The 16,957-nt window shown below is 39.8% G+C and overlaps 1 protein-coding gene across 1 annotated transcript; it reads right to left on the reverse strand.

The window, feature by feature from the left end:
* Nucleotides 1–4,220: 4,220 nt before the first annotated feature.
* LOC140535934 (ATP synthase membrane subunit K, mitochondrial-like) lies at nucleotides 4,221–9,229 on the reverse strand. Its single transcript, XM_072657503.1, has 3 exons — nucleotides 9,037–9,229; nucleotides 6,843–6,929; nucleotides 4,221–4,400 (listed from the first exon to the last, which is right to left on the reverse strand). The coding sequence occupies exons 1-3, from the start codon at nucleotides 9,103–9,105 to the stop codon at nucleotides 4,299–4,301; spliced, it is 258 nt and encodes an 85-aa protein (XP_072513604.1). The 5' UTR covers nucleotides 9,106–9,229; the 3' UTR covers nucleotides 4,221–4,298.
* Nucleotides 9,230–16,957: the final 7,728 nt, after the last annotated feature.

Here is a 16,957-nt window from a genome sequence, read left to right on the forward strand (position 1 = left end):
CCACCTGCATATGCAGCTTGAAGTTTGAAGGAACCCCACGATTCCTTGTTGCAACAGCAGGCCTGATTCACTGAAATCCTTGACAAGTACTACTGGGTCTCTTTCTCTAAAATGGCAACTTTACAGGAGAAGGAAAAAAACCTTCTCGACCTTCAATGGAAGTCAATGTGAAAAGATTTCTTTCCAAGTCATTTTGGAGCATTTCTATCAGTCCATTCATCATGATATGTGGACGAAATGGAAAGACCATTAGTCAGCTTCACATCACGTGGGAAACTGAAAAACGGCAAGAGCTCTACACAGCTGGTGTGCACTGTGCCATGGAAGACCACACCCTTCCTGGCCTAGTGCCCTAGTCTAAACCTTTGCGGTGTCTCCTTCGCTCTAATGCCAAACATCACTGTGAGGTTTACATTCAGCAAGCCAGGGTGCCCGAGTTCAAGCCTGGGTGTGTCCTATCAGCCGAGTCTCACGGCCAGCTCAGTAAACAAGGGTGGGGGGGTTTTACTTTTTTTGCCCTAGAGATTTACATGCTAGATACAACTTTGCTTCTTGGATCAACGGAAAAAATACTCTAAAAAACGCGTGTTTTGTGTTAGATAAGGTTCTGTTTGTGCGATATTTACCATAAAAATGAAGGAGCTGCAAATAGGTTGTTGAGTGAGGCCATAGAAGGACCTCCATTGGTTCCTTTAAGGTGGTAAAGAACCTTTAAGTGGGCGGTGCTAATGGTAGGCAGTTCATATTCTCGTAATGTTATTAATTAATTCATTTATTTATTTAATTTGTGTGCAGATTTGCCCCATCCTTATGGTACTGCCAATTGGTACCCACTTGCTTGTAGCTCCCACAAGCACTAGCAATGTTCCCGACACTAGGACGGTAAGGACGATCACACATGTCTCCTCCGACACATGCCAAGCCAGCCACCACCTCTTTTTTAAACATTGCCAGGCAGCCTAAACGCTCGGAGGAAGGCACCGGGTCCCCAACTTCACTGTTAGCACCAGTTAACAGACGCCCTAGCGATGAGGGGAGAGAGCGCCATCTACCCACCTGGAGAAAGCTCGGCCACGGTTGTGCTCCCTCAGACTCCATCTGCTGATGGCAAATTTCCACAGCTCGGGATTGGAACTCGTGACCCCCAGGCCATAACAATCACACCATTGCACCCAAGGTGCTGTATAACATAAGGACGATTCTAAGGGCCTATGGCTGATATGGGGCCCAAAAGAATGTGGCAGTATTATTAGCATTGTGGGGCCCAGTGAAATATCTTTTTTTTTATGGGTCCCAAAAAGGTTTGCGGACCAAAGCCATATTAGAACCAGTCCCAGTCCTTTCCTGGAGGACCGCCTGCCCTGCACCTTTTTGGTCGTCTCCTGCTGTAACACACTGCCTTCCATTCAGGAGAAGTTTGCTGATTAGCTGAATCAGGTAGGCTACCTGTCCAAATGTTTGTGGACACCTCTTCTAATGAATGCATTCAACTGTTTTAAATTGCACCCATCGCTGGCACAGATGTGCAAATGCATATGCATAGTCCCTGTAGAGAAGTGTTGCCAATAGAATAGGACCTGAAGGCACCAAGCTATGCTGCCTAATGCCAGGCGTGGGCTATAGAGGGGTATAAAGCACCCCAGCATTGAGCTGTGGAGCAGTGGAAACACTGTGTTCTCTGGAATGATGGTGGTGGAGCTCTATCCAGTACTTTTAGAATGAGGTCGCAGCAATGCCCCTCCAAAAACTAGTAGAAACCCTTCCTCCCTGGACTGTAGAGACTGTAGAGTTATTCCAACAAAATCAGAATCAACTTCCAAGACCCTTGAAACTATGAACGAGCGGGTGTCCCAGTACTTTACTCCATAGGGTATGTTGGGAGCAGGGGGTTCTCCGGTTCTCTTTAAAATAGGTAAAGAACCTTTGCATTTAAAGAACCCTCTGTGAAACAACTTTATCTGTTGTTGTTGTGGTTTACGCTAAGGACTTCCTATTTGGACCATCATATTCTGCTGTCTGACACAGCAGGGGGTCGAAGACAAAGGATCCACAGATTTTCCAGAACCCTCAGTGTGCAGCGCACATCGGGGCTGCCTGTCAACTGCTGATGGGAACTAACCACCGAGGCCTGCGAGTCATGAGTGTACAACTGTGTCAATATTTATATCAGAGGGCCGTTAAACATTTAAGGGCTTTGCACCGTGAGCCCCAGTGGGATTGCTCGCCCCCCTGCTTCCCCCAGCTGTGATGCGCTGCGGGTTGCCAAAGTGCAGCGATCTTTCAGGTCCAGCTGGTCCCATTAATTTGGAAACCCCAAGGAGTTGGAAGAAGAGTAGGATCGCACCTTAGGAATCATTAACTTCGAGTAATGTGGCAGAATTGGTAGAGTTGTGCCCCGGTCTGTGATAGGACGTGTCACAGATCAATGCAGGGCCTGGAAGAACTAAAGCAACCTTAAAACGGGATCCTGTAATGGACCCGGAGTCAGGGAAGGGAGGCTAAAACCGGCGTAATGTGATCCTGCAAAAATCCTGCAGCTACATTCTACACTGACTGAGTAAGCGGGCCAAATACCAGGAGCTACCTGCGAGCCAACAGAAGTGGGGCTGTCGGGGGGGGGGGGGGGGGGGGGTGGAGGAACTAGGCAGGCCTAGGAGGAACCGGAGTGGTGAAGACGAGGGCGTTTGATAAAGAGGGCTAGCTTGTGGATTGTGGCTGCTGGGATGCAATCCGTGACTTGATCAAACCTTGTAGGGGTCATCTGGGCGAAGGGTTGTTGACGTCTGATGTTGAAAGACCCGACACCACCAGTTGACCCGGGAACATCACTGCTGATGCATCTTGCATCTTGCCTGTACAAGGAATAGTAAAGCTACCCTGGAATCCTGAATCCATGACCTTGAGTAACCCATGGAAGACGAAGAAGGCACATGTGTGACCTTCTCAAACCTTCTCTAGCCTTATTTTAGCAGCTGATAGCAGGAAACTATTGCTTTTGGCAACAGAACGGACATCTCTGGAAGCTTGGTGAATTCTTTTTCCAGCCTTATCTTTTCATCTTTGTGTCCTGAGGCCTGGGAGAAGCTTTTTGAGGCCTAATTGAAAGCAGGTTTAGTGTTCGAACATGTGTTTTTACTGTGCAGTGCGTAAGATCAATAAGAACTTCAATGACAAAAGTATTGGGACAGCTGCTCATTCATTGTTTCCACTGAAGGTATCAAGAGGTATTAAGGGTATTTGTTGGAGAAACTGGAGTCTCTACTGGGGTACTGAGGATTTGACTACATTCAGCGACAAGAGCGTCAGTTACTACTATGAATAGGACACCTCATCCCAAAAGTACTGGATGGAGCACCAACCGTTGCTCCAGAGAACACGCCTACATGCTTTGCACATCTGTGGGTGTCAGCTTACATGAAAGTAAAAATGTCAACCCAGGCCTTGAAGGTTGAGGGGGGTGGGGTCATTTCTGCGAAATCCAGTCGGTAAGATGTTAATGGAGACATCCAGGGTGGTTTGATGTGATTGTAGATACATTGGTGGTGATGTGAAGCAAGGGTCACAATGTCTACCATGCAAATACTGCCATTTTATATGCTTGGCAAACGCAGCAGTGAATCTAGGAGTATCTTCTGGGGGTTACGTGGAGTGTTGACAATGGTAAAACAGTAGGGACACTGGGCCTTAGGACAAAATCCTCTCAAAACCAAGGTTAAAACAATGCATCGGCAACAACTTTCTGCGAGGGAGCTTCAGACATCTGCTTCCAATCACCAAAACATCCGAGTCCACACCAACCAACCACCATGAAAGGCTTTGTTTACGTCTTAAGCCCTTAGTTAGGCAGGATTTTACAACATTTCTTCAACATTGCTCCAAGGTACCGGGTTAAAATAATGAGCTGCAGTACTACTCTACTGCCATCTACTGGTCAGTCACCTTCACTGCATGCACCTAACATCACTGCCAGTACTGATATAACTGCAGGTTCTGCAATGGAATCTGAATCAAGTCTGGAAACACCTCCGTGATTTCAGATCCCTTGAAGGTTTCACCAATTCCCGAGACACCAGAACACAAATAACGAGCCTGTAACAAGAGCCTATAATGCAAGCACCTAGTAAATCTGTGCTGTTGCCATGGACACCACTCAATGTGGCCCTCTGTCGACGATGAATGGCTTCAGGAGAACGTTGGCAATGCAGCAACAGAACTAAGTATTGTACATATTGAACAGAAGAGGTTTATTGACCATTAATAAACAGATCATTTGTGGGAAATGAAGTTCTTGGGCGTCTTTAAGAGGGCGACGAGGGTGTGGGATGTTCCTTGTTTTTGTTGCGGTTCAACATGCAGGCGGCTGCAGTCAGAGCCAGGACGCCATAGGTGGCCAGAACAAACTAAAAAAGATGGAAAGACCTCTGGTAAGCCAAGAACAGCAGGTTCACAGTGAATACAAACATGTGCAACCTCAGATGAACAACACCACACAAGATTCCACTGTGTCATGATTTATTGAACAAATCAGAAGCCATAATGGAAAAGACATGTGTGGAAAAAACCCATGAATCAGTAGTTTGTAGAACCACCACTATTATCAGTCTTCTTTGTTAATCTTTCTGAAGGATTTTTGGCCCACCTTTCTTCAAAACATCGCTGCAGGCCATAGAAGTTTGTGGGCATTCGTTTATGCACAGCTCTCTAAAGGTCCCGCCTCAGCACTTCAGTTAAATTGAAGTCTGGACTTTGACTGGTCATTTGCAACACCTTGATTCCTGTCTTTTTCAGTCGTTCCGTTGTAGATTTGCTGCTGTGCTCGGGATCATTGTCCTGTTGCATGGCCCAATTCCAGCCAAACTTTAGCTGTTATAGCTGTGATAGATGCACAGCATTTTATTCATTTCACTGCATTCATCAATCAGAAATAATTTCTTTATTAAAAATTAGGTATTGTACCGATTTTTATATATTCTTATATATCTTTACAAAAAAGAAATAATAGTAATTATAATAATAATAATAATAATTTTCAAGCAAAATGTTGAGAATAAAAATGTTGTAAAAAATGTTATAAAGGCAAACACATATATAATAATGATAATAATAATATTTCTAAAATATATCAAACTGGCAGGTATTAGTGTTATCCGTATACACTGTGTGTGTGTGTGTGTATATATATATATATACATACATTTATTTATTTTTTAAATCACCTCTCAAAATAACCACTAATAAGTTCAATCAGACTTCACTTAGTATCGGACCACACCCCGAAAGGCTCTTGCAGGGAGGTAAAGTCAGACTACATATAGTCGAAGAGGAGAAGTTTAGGAGTTCTTAGTCCTATGATTTTATCTTGTCATCTGAAATACTCATACAGGCATATTGCATATGCACAGGCACATTTTTAATCATTAAAAAGCCCATTAGTAGATTAATTGGATGCCAAAAAACCCACTGCTGCTTTCTCCACCAGATGGCACTAATTAGTCTTGTTTTCTGCCTGACGAGACCAAGGCTCTGTTCCCAACAGTTCAGGGAGTCCAATCTTAATCTGGGTCGCTGGGTCGGTATGGCTGTAGGTGTTCATTCCAAACAGGCCAGAGCTCCTCTAATTGCAAGACATTTATCAGTTGGCCTGTATTAGTGCTGTATACATACACTTTATTATATGTCCAGATGTTTGTGGACACTCCTTCCTAATGAACTGTGATACACAATATGATTTTCTAAGCAAATCCAGGGCATCGTCGGTGCAGCACATTTTGAATAATAGTCACTGAACTCAGTATGGGAGAGTATTGAGATCTAGGTCTCACGTTACCAATGCATTTTGTCAGTGATTATGTATATCGATAAATATCACAGATTGTGAAAATGTCTTTAAATATTTATATAATATAATATTTTTACCATATGGCTCTAATATCCTAATGTCCTAATATACGCAATTCAAAACACTTAAGCCCTTTGCCCACTAGACCAGTACGAGGTTAAAACATTGCATGAACCACTGCTCAAGAGTTAAGTTAGAGCTAAATTTAGGCACCTTTGGTCAAATGACACACTGTCATTTTTGTGTAAAGTAGTAAACACCACCTCAGTCGCTCAATATGCTCAACCCATCCTAATGCACAGTTCCTCTCAGACTGTGATGAGTAGATCTAACCCGAGGCACGTCAACAGATTTACAAGTAATGAATAATACTATCTGACTTGTCGAAACTTACACTAACACTCAGCAAACCTGGGCTCCTCTTAGCACCTGTCTAAAGGTCTGAAGCCAAGAGTACTCAATGCTCATGAGACGCTTCATGAAAAGAACACCTTGCCAACTGTGAACCTCGTGCTTCGGGGGGTTGTGCTGCTGCCAGTGGCACTGGCAATATTGCCTGGGTGTAGGGAAGAATGGATTCCATAAAAATACCAGCAAAACCTGGATGTGAAGATCAAACCAGCTGAAATAAATGATATCATGATTCAGAAATTAGAGATAGAAAATTCAGGTCCAGAAAGTAAAAACCCTGAGCGGATTTTCCAGCTCTACCAAATATACCTCATACCACCACCACGGACTACCTGACAAGACACAATCTGAAGCTTTTTGGAATGGTTTTCACAGTCCCCATCCCCTTAACATCATATAGCAATTGTAAAAGTGCAGCAGGACAACCCAAGAATCTCTCAGATTTAGATTTGTCTGACTGCTGCAAACTGTACTTTAGGATTTGCTGAAAACATGGTGTTTAGCTACAGATTAGCTACAGAGGCTGTGTTTACTACTCCTCAATAATAATAAAGAAAAATCAATTATTGTGTCATAAGACTGCACTGCGTACGTTTCGGCGTCCTTGTAGTGTGTAGGTGTTGACATGTTTCCTCCATCCTGTCAGATTCACCGGGGCTTTAATCCCAAAAAGTTGTCTCTAAAACACACACAGAAAAAAAGGTAAAATATTATTATTATTATTAATAATATTAGTAAATATGTTTTGCTATTAAAGCAATGGTTTAGCCAATATTATTAATATGATCGCAACTTTACACAGTAGAATTCAACAGAACTTAAAACCTTTCATTGCTGTTGACACCAATGGAAGTGCATCATACCTACCGTACACAAGCAGGAGGGGGACATGCTACACTACACTATCCTCGGTGTGCAGGATTAGCTGCATGTGCAGACTTTGCAAAGCAATATATTTAATAAAATTAATAGTTTGTTGTAAATTGCCTTCATTGTTGTTGCTGAACATTTTCACTGCATAATAATCATTTTAGAAAATATGAGGTTATATAGAATTTCACAGTTCCTCTTGTTGCTGTTCATAATAATAATAATAATAATAATAATAATAATAATAATAATAATCATCATTGACCCTTAAAAAGAAAGAGAACTTTTTCTTTTTTAACTGAGCAAAATAGTTAATATACTTAAAACAATTAATTAATGGATGTATATGTACAATGTCTGCATTTGGAAAAAAAATAAAAATAAATCTGTATTTGAGGTGGATTTTGTTTTGTTTGTTTGTTTGTTAGATGGTTTGTTTGCATTTCCAATCACTATATGTGCAAGTTATTGTTTGTTCTTGCTTATAAAAAAATATTTTCCCCCATTAATATATCGATTGTTGGGGTTTAGAAATCTGAAAATAGTAAGAAATTGATATTGATAACCATCGACTTTCATACCACAGTCTCTCTAAAACCGGTATACCGCTGCAACCCTAGCAGCTAGCCTTTAGCTCACCAGCTAGCAAGCTTGTATTTGTAATTTGTATCTACGGTCATTTTACAGACGCAGTGCTCTGCAACCTACAGCCAACCTGAATATGATAGCTCCAATAATAATAATAAATAATAAAAACAATAATAATAATAAAAACCACAACAACAACAACAACAATAATAATAATATTTTTTTTTTTCTTTGTTTAATGCCAGATATCTTAAGGCCAAAGTCAACCCTGTCCTGACAGTCAACTCCTGGCTGACTGACTAATCCTGGGTGGTGTTTCTAAACATCTCAAGCCCAAGCCCAAGCCCAAGCCCAGTGCTCTGCAACCTACAGCCAACCTAAATATGACAGCTCCAGAATATTTTTTCAGAAGCTGAGACTGGGGAGTGTCAAGTGGACGAGGCTTAGACATGTGGCTTCAGTGCTAAATGATAAACTAATTTCAGACAAAAGCAAATGCCAAAGGCAAATGGACTACATTAATAATAATAATAATAATAATACCCCAAATAATAATAATAATAATAACAATAATAATAATATTTTTGTTGCTATAATTATTATTATTCTTATATTTTTCTTTTCTTTTTTTTAATGCCAGATATCTTAAGGCCAAGGTCAACCCTGTCCAATAAGAACAAAGATGAGGGGCATTCCTATTGGCTAGTCCTCAACTTTGGGCCTCTGGCTGACGGACTAATCCTGGGTGGTGTTTCTAAACATCTCAAGCCCAAGCCCAAGCCCAAGCCCAGTGCTCTGCAACCTACAGCCAACCTAAATATGACAGCTCCAGAATATTTTTTCAGAAGCTGAGACTGGGGAGTGTCAAGTGGACGAGGCCTAGACATGTGGCTTCAGTGCTAAATGATAAACTAATTTCAGACAAAAGCAAATGCCAAAGGCAAATGGACTACATTAATAATAATAACAATAATAATAATACCCCAAATAATAATAATAATAATCATAATCATAATAATAATACCCCAAATAATAATAATAATAATAATTTTGTTGATAATAATAATAATAATTATTATTATTATTATTATATTTTTCTTTTCTTTTTTTTTAATGCCAGATATCTCAAGCCCAAAGTCAAGCCTGTCCAATAGGAACAGAGCTGAGGGCATTCCTATTGGCCATTAGCCCACTAAACCTATCTGGCTGAGAAATGTGCTTTGTGAAATGCCCCCAGACCCCCATTACATCGCTGAACTTAATCACAGGCTGCATTCAGAAAGCGTTAGACCCGGGGAGTCCTGGGGTCCGTGTCGAAGGGGTCGTACCTGCACCTCTGTTACGAGATGGCCAAAGCTGCTCAGGGGAACTCGGGTCTTCACCGGAGAGCTCGGCATGTCTGCAAACGCAGCAAATATCGATCAATCCTTAGTTTAAAGCTGTGAAGCACAGATACGAGTGTCGCCACGTCTAAATGCCCTCTCCCCCCTCAGCCTGTTTCTGTTGTGTTCACATCAGCGTTGTTTTGAAATGACAGCCTGGGACAGCCAATGAAATCGTCCGTATCGCTTTGGGTTAGCCAATGGGAGATGGCGTTGAGGGCGGGACTCGAGATTTTAAATATTAAACCATTAAATAACTGCAAAAAAAAAATAAAATAACAATCTAATTAATGTTTAAAACGGAAGTGTTTCTTAGTCAACTGACCAAATAATAATGATAAAGAAAATAACACGTTGCATAATATGACTTTTATTTTGTATCATTTTAAACCATGGTTAATCCATAAGAGAGCAGAAAACATGTATCTGTATCTGAGTGTAATTTCTTTTTGTGTAATTAATTATCATTTTTAAAAACGTAATTATATAATATTGTTATTTATATGTTGCCTAAACATATTTATGAATAATTAATTAATTACCACACTGTTGGACTTAAAACAAACAAAAAAATGTGTATCAAATATGACACACTTGGCTTTAAAGGGCTAAAGACCCTGCAAACAGGAATTGTCCCACGTTGCTTTTTAATAATAATAATAATAATAATAATAATAAATGTATATATATATATATATATATATATATATATATATATATATATATATATATATATATATAATTTTTCACTTTTTTGCTTTCTTAAAATTTGGTATTATTTTATTTAGATATTAAACATAATTTATTTACAAGGAGTGTCCATTTTATTTTTCCCCTCTCTTCCTTTCCTTTCATTCTTTATTTCACAGTCTGGACACTTTCTAGACAATTATTTATATAATTATTGTATCCCTTGCAAACACTTTTTTAATTATGTTTTTATTTATTTATTTATTTATTTTAAAACAAGTGCGTATTAAAACTAATATGAGCATATGTAGACTCAACTGAAGCACATCTAAATCATGCATTGTCAAGTTACAGGTCGCTTTAGAGCTAAATCTGACTGCCTTCACTAGAAGGCTGAAATGGATAATGCAGGGATCTCCCAGCAGGATAATAATCCAAAGTAATCCTCCAAATCCACACAAAAATGGCCTTCGCAGACTCGCAGTATCTAAACGCTGTTGGAAAACCTGTGCAGGGGACCACAAAGCAATGGCTTTGTCACATCGCTTAACCCTTTAAAAGGCCTATGGACTGACAGGTGGGCTCGAAAGTGTTACTATAAGCTTCTATTACCAAACATTAGCCCCACCAGTTGTAGAGAAGCTCCTGTAGTTACTGAATAATGTGAGCTAGTGCTGCGTTAAGGGGTTAAACTTTATGTACTCTATATGTACCCTAATTGGGAATTGCAACGTCTTTAACCACAAGAGCCTACAGTGCAGACCCTTCCGAATAGTGAAGAAGATCCTCAGGGGCTCTCTCCCCTCCATCATGGGCTGTATCTGCAAAGCCACCAGCATTGTGGACGACCCCACCCACCCCTCGCACAGACTCTTCCCACTGCTGCTGTTTGGCAGAAGGTACCGGGGCGTCTGAGCCATCGCTGCCAGGACTCTGCAACAGCTTCTACTCTCAAGCCATCAGGCTTCTCATCCCACAAGGACTGAGCTGAGACCCCCGCTCACCTCCTGCACACTCACACACACACATCGGCGCTGCACTGTCCTGTGTGGTTAATGTGTCTAATGTCTGACGTATTTATCGTATTTATTGTGTTGCATGGTTCCATGATGGTCCTGGAGGAACGTCATTTTGCTCCATTGTGTGCTTGTACTCAATTGCAATAAAAGCCTCTTGATGTGACCCAATTATCCCCCAACCCCCCACTCCAAATGTGAGTGTGTTCAGTTTTCTGTATCGAACAGGCACAGTCTTAGCCAGAAAGAGAAGTGCTCAGTAACTGAGAGTGTTGTGACCTGGCCTAGCACGAGAGAAGAACCAGTAAGTAACAAGAGAATTTAGGTTTGTTCGAGTGGCCAAACAACTGCCTGACCACTGAGGCCTGTATGGGTGGCAGGTTTCCTCTTTTCAAATCCAGTTTTTACACCATGAATCATTAGAAACAGAAAAAACTAAGAAGTAACCAGGTCAACAAACAGGTTTTGTGTATAGGGCTTCTGTTATTGCTGTGTTACCTAATTTGTAATTTGTGTATTATGAATGGCAGCCAAAAGCAATGTGAAAGACGAGAGTGGAGAGCCGGCCAAGACATGAGAGCTATGATTGGCAGGCGAGGTTATTTCACCATAGTGATTTCTGAATGCTCTCAAAGTTGAAATATTAGTACTGTGTTGTTTAAATTTCAATAATAACTTCTTTGCATTATAATTATTATAATCATTATATTATATATTATATATATGCATTATATATTGCCTAAAAATATTTATGAATAATTAATGAATTACCACACTGTTGGACTTAAAACTCAAAAATGTGTTTTAAAATATGACACACTTGGCTGCAAGACTATTATTATATTATGTTATTATATTATAGCATTCTAATTATTATAATCATTTCTTTGCATTATTTGAGTAGTTGTTTTGAGCAGTTGTCATTTATGCAAATAAATAAATAAATGCTATAAATAGCAAATATTTTTATTTGGAATTTGGGGGAAATGTTGTCCATGGTTTATGAAATACAACGCAAATGTTAATTTCTATAACTAGTAAAACCAGAGAAACTGATCATGTCAGGTGGTCTCTTCATTCTTTCCGGAGCTGTAAAGTTCTCTATTGTTAAGAATGGACAGAAAGCCATATTGGCTACAGGAAGTCTCTTACTGTGGTCCAATCCACATATTTCCATACTCTGTATTGGAAATATTTTTTCAGTGCTAGCTAATCTAGTGATCAGTATAACTAGTCAGTGATGTCTTTACTCCCACAAAGCAGATTGATGTCGTTTGGCTGAAATGTGCTAGCTCAGCTAAGTGAGGTCCCTAGAAGTATCAAGTCTCCTGGTTTTAGATCCTTTAGATCCTACTGTCTGCAATCAGTACATTACTGAAATCGGTCAATTTCCATCTGTACGGCACCTACGACATATATGATCTCTGTCTGTGATGAGTTTAGTGTCCCCCCCCCCATGTCCACGGGGGTTTGCCGGGTACACCGGTTTCTTCCTTCCTCACAAAAATACACACAGTGGGTGAACTGGCCGTGCTGAATTGCCCCTAGGTGTGAGTGTGGGAATTAAATTCTGCAATGGACTGGCAGCCTGTCCAGGGGTTGTTCCTACTTCCTGGACATAAACCACCGTGACCCTGACTAGGATGAAGTAGATAAGTGGATGGATATATATATACACATATATAGAGTTGTTTCCTTTTCTTCTGTAAAGTTGTCATTTGGCATGTTTGCTTGACCTAAATAAATGTATTGGCATCTCTGGTAATTCTTGATTCTTTACAAATGTAATTTAAATAAATAGACAGTCTTAGAGCAAAACTGCTGTTTATTTACTGAATTTAAAGTATTTGGAAATAAATAAAATATAAAATTCAGCATGCCAACAAAGCTATGCTTTATTATTGCAAATATATTAAGTTATATATGTGTGTGTGTGTGTGTGTACTCAATAACCTTGTATATCGATTTGTGAATAGTAACGTATATAGCAAAAAAAATAATCTCATGTGGTACATCTTTACAATTGTGATAATAGAATAGAAATGCTTCAAAATGTAATGGAAAAACATAATTTTACATTGGCTTTAATTGAAAGTTAAGAAAGTGGGCAGTAACGTTTTGGCGTGCTTGCTTGAGCAAAATAACTTTAGTGGCATCTCTGGTCATTCTTGAATTTAAATAAATATACAGCCTTAAAGCAAAACTGTTGTTTATTTACTGAATTTAAAGTATTTGGAAATAAATTAAATATAAAAATCAGCATGTCAACAAAGCTATGCTTTATTATTGCAAATATATTAAATTACATGTGTGTTTGTTTATTTAACACATTTTACACATTTTTAGAGCAAAACTGCTGTTTATTTACTGTAGTTAAAGTATTTGGAAATAAATATCATGTAAAATTTAGCATGTCAACAAAGCTATGCTTTATTATTGCAAATATATTAAATTATATGTGTGTGTGTTTGTGTACTCAATAACCTTGTATATCTATTTTTGCATGGAAATATATATAGCAAATAAATAATCTGATGTGGTACATCTTTACAATTGTGATGAATGGACAAATAGAAATGCTCCAAAATGTCTTGGAAAAACGTAAATTTACATTGGCTTTAATTGAAAGTTGAGACAGTTGTTTCCTTTTCTGTAAAGTGGGCAGTAAAGTTTTGGCGTGCTTGCTTGAGCAAAATAAATGTATTGGCATCTCTGGTCATTTTTGAATTGAAATAAATACACATTTCTAGAGCAAAACTGCTGTTTATTTACTGAAATTAATGTATTTGGAAAATGGAAAAAATGAGCATGTCCACAAATTGTGGCACAAAGTTATGCTTTATTATTTCCAACATATTAAATGATGCTCTACAGTTAGTAGAGAAAGGCCATATATAAGTGATTGTTTCCTGGAGAGGATTTGTTTACATGTATACACGTCATCAAGGAAATTAAGAAAACATCACTATTTCATAAGTGTTCATATAACCTCTCGTATATCTACAATCTACAAATCAAATAGTAGTATTTATGTTCATATGAATATGATACATCATTCTGTTTTTGATATACTGTTTTTTTGTTTTTTTCAAATACTGGAATTTTGAATCAGAAACCTTTTGTTACTTTGGAAATGAGTTTTGTTTCTACATATTAATCAACAGCAGTTAATGCTGGTCAACCCAGCACTGTCCTGTTTCACTTGCGGATGTTTCAGGGTGACCTTGTGGGCTTTTTATGTTCATCATAAACACCAAGAATTGTGATTGCTTCCAGACTTAGCACCTAGTTCCAGACGTAGTACTCGTAGTACTTGCATTGCCTGCACCATTCTACTATTCTACTGCCAGTGATGAGGAGGCCTCAGCTGGTTCTTTATCATTAATAAATGCAGTAAATATATAAAATATCATCCTAGCTTTACACTAGTTGTGGAAACAGTAGTGTTAATAGTGGTTCCTGCTCTCACGCTGCTTCTCATAAGGAGCTGGGTGGTTATACTTTGTTCCCTTTTTCGACATGTAATAAACTCTTTTGCACTTTTCAGAGGAACCAGTGGACCAGACATACGTTTCCTGACAGATAATCATGCTACATATTGTTTTCCTTTTGTCCGAATGGAAAATTATAAATGGGATGATTGACTGGCATTAGTAGAGAACATTTGTTGGTCAGTTGTGCCTGTAGTTTGAGAGAACCATATTCGACAACGTCCCAGATAACATGCCCATGTGGGGCCTGTATTTGGGACCCAAAGCGTTTTGTCCATGGATGCCCACCAGGGTCCTGATTGGACCAGGAGGGGTTAAACATGGGCCCCATCTGGGTTTGTAAACTGCACATGCACTCAAGGTTCTCTGAGTAAAGGTTCTTCGCCCATTTCCTCCTCAATTTGGAACAACATTTACAGAACCCCTACGTACTCCCGACACTAGTGAGGGCGGACCAACACACGCCCCCCCCCCCCCCGACACCCCCTTCGAACTGCCACTTTTTTCTGTCCTGCCGTGAGCCCCGTCCCACAACACTCCCAGTGCTCAGTCTCACAGTCCGAGCAGACCCACACCGCTCCACGTCCACACTGCAAATGAACTGCGCATGCCCAAAGCGGCCGCTGACCCCGCCCCTTATTTACAGAGCGGGATGTAAATAGAAATGCGTCTTTAGAGAGACATGAAAATAAACCACTGCATTTAATTTACACACTCAGTCAATCACTCACCTCCAAACTAACAAAAATTAAATAAAAAAATAGTAAAAAAAATAATAATAAAAAAGAAAACAAAAAACTAAGGAACTCCAGACCAAGAAGACCAAACTGTCTCTTTTAAGGTCACTTTGCCGGTCCCAAGCCCGGATAAAGGAGAAGGGTTGAACGTAGAATGTAGAACGTAAAAGTAATGTAGAACGTAAAATTTAACAACACCAGACAAAATTAATTTATGTAATTTACGTAAAAATGATTTATGTAATGAGAGTCTAGACAAAGCATTATAGTCATGTAGTTATTTTGAGACGTGGCGGCCTATTTCAAAGGCAATGTATATATACATATTTCTTTATTCTACAGCTTCAAATACAAGCAAATGGACAAATATGCAAATTAGGCAAAGACTTCTAGCAACTTTTTTTTTTTGGCGACTTTTTTGGCGATTTTAAGGACAGCCAATAGCTACTTTCCTTACTGAGGAGTTAGCAACACTGGCAACATCAGCTGTTCGTTTTGTCCGAGCACTTTGTCACAAGCGAGTGGTGCTGCCATTAACTGGACTTCTCAATATCGTTGATTCTGCTGTCCTGGTCTTGCTGGAGCCCATTGCCAAAAAGACCATCCCCAAGCGCTTCTGCAAGCTATGGAAACTAATAAACTCCAGGACCTACCTTGAATGGCCTCAGGAGGAAGAACGAAGAGAGGAATGCTGGTGTAATCTGCAAGCTGCTCTGAAAATGGAGGATTCCTGAAGCTTCAACAACAGTTGAAGGACGCCAATATAAAATGAAACAACGGAATGAATTAAGGAGAAATGGAAATGTCTGGTGTTAGTTGATGCATACAGGCTAACGTCTGCCAAACAGTTGGCTTTCAGGATAGAAAGAGATGCAGATTATACTGATCAGCCAACAGCAGAAGCAAGAACCGTCCATCCACAAGTAGTTGAGACCATTTGAGAGTTCTTTGAGCGATGCCATAGAAGAACCACTTTTGGTTTGGTTCCATAACAAATCAAATAGCCAAAATATTTCCAAAATAGTTGCAAAATTTGGATGAAATTATGGAGGTAAATGCATATTGTCTTACAGCTGAAGAGTTGTCAAACACTAAATTGTACAGCTCAGGGCTTGGATACTAACTAACTGCCTAGCTAATGAACCAATGCGCTTACGAAGAATCCACCTACAACTTGAAAATGGTCTTTTGCCCAGTTCTGTCGCTGTCCTTGTCTTTGTCTGCTTGTCTTGTTTGTCTCTTCAGCACATGGCTCTGTTTGGTTGTGTTCTTGTCTCCTTCCTCGTCTCCGCACTAGCCCCGCCTCGTCGTTAGTGTTCCCACCCGTGCCTCCTTTGTAGCCTTTCTACTCAGGTGTACCTCGTCAGTCTCTGTCCGATTCTTAATTCTCTGGACTTGTGTCCATGTGTTCTTGTGAAACGTACTGCTTCATTCAAAAGTACACATCTAGCCGAGTCCAGTCAGCCCAAAGGTCCGGAAGTGTTCCTGTTCTGGTCGTGTTATTGAGGAAAATTACCGTCCAGCGACCCCACCTGTCCTCAGGATTTTGTACTCATGAGATGAACTTAGTTTTCGTACTGTGTTTTGTTTTCTTTTCTTTCTAATAAAGTATCACTTGCTTTTATGACCACCTCAGCCTCCAAGCTCACCACAGTGACAAAAACGTTTGCTGGCCTGCACGGATGCTGTAAAATTAACAAATAAATATAAAAATAGAAATAAAAAATAGAAAAAATAACAAACTCAAATTTTTGGCAAAAAAGAAACACCCAGAGCCTCTGCACTGCCCGATACCCCTCCTTTAATTTCCAATAAATTGTTCGGTCTGCCCTCAAAACAGGTACAGATTTTTAGTGGCTATTTAGACCAAGCTTAATTTTCCCCATCCTTGTATCTCAGCCCTGCTCCCAACTGAAGAAGGATGTAAGCAGCA

Source organism: Salminus brasiliensis, chromosome 15 (genome assembly GCF_030463535.1).
Source record: "Salminus brasiliensis chromosome 15, fSalBra1.hap2, whole genome shotgun sequence".
In the NCBI taxonomy this organism is placed as follows: Eukaryota; Metazoa; Chordata; class Actinopteri; order Characiformes; family Bryconidae; genus Salminus; species Salminus brasiliensis.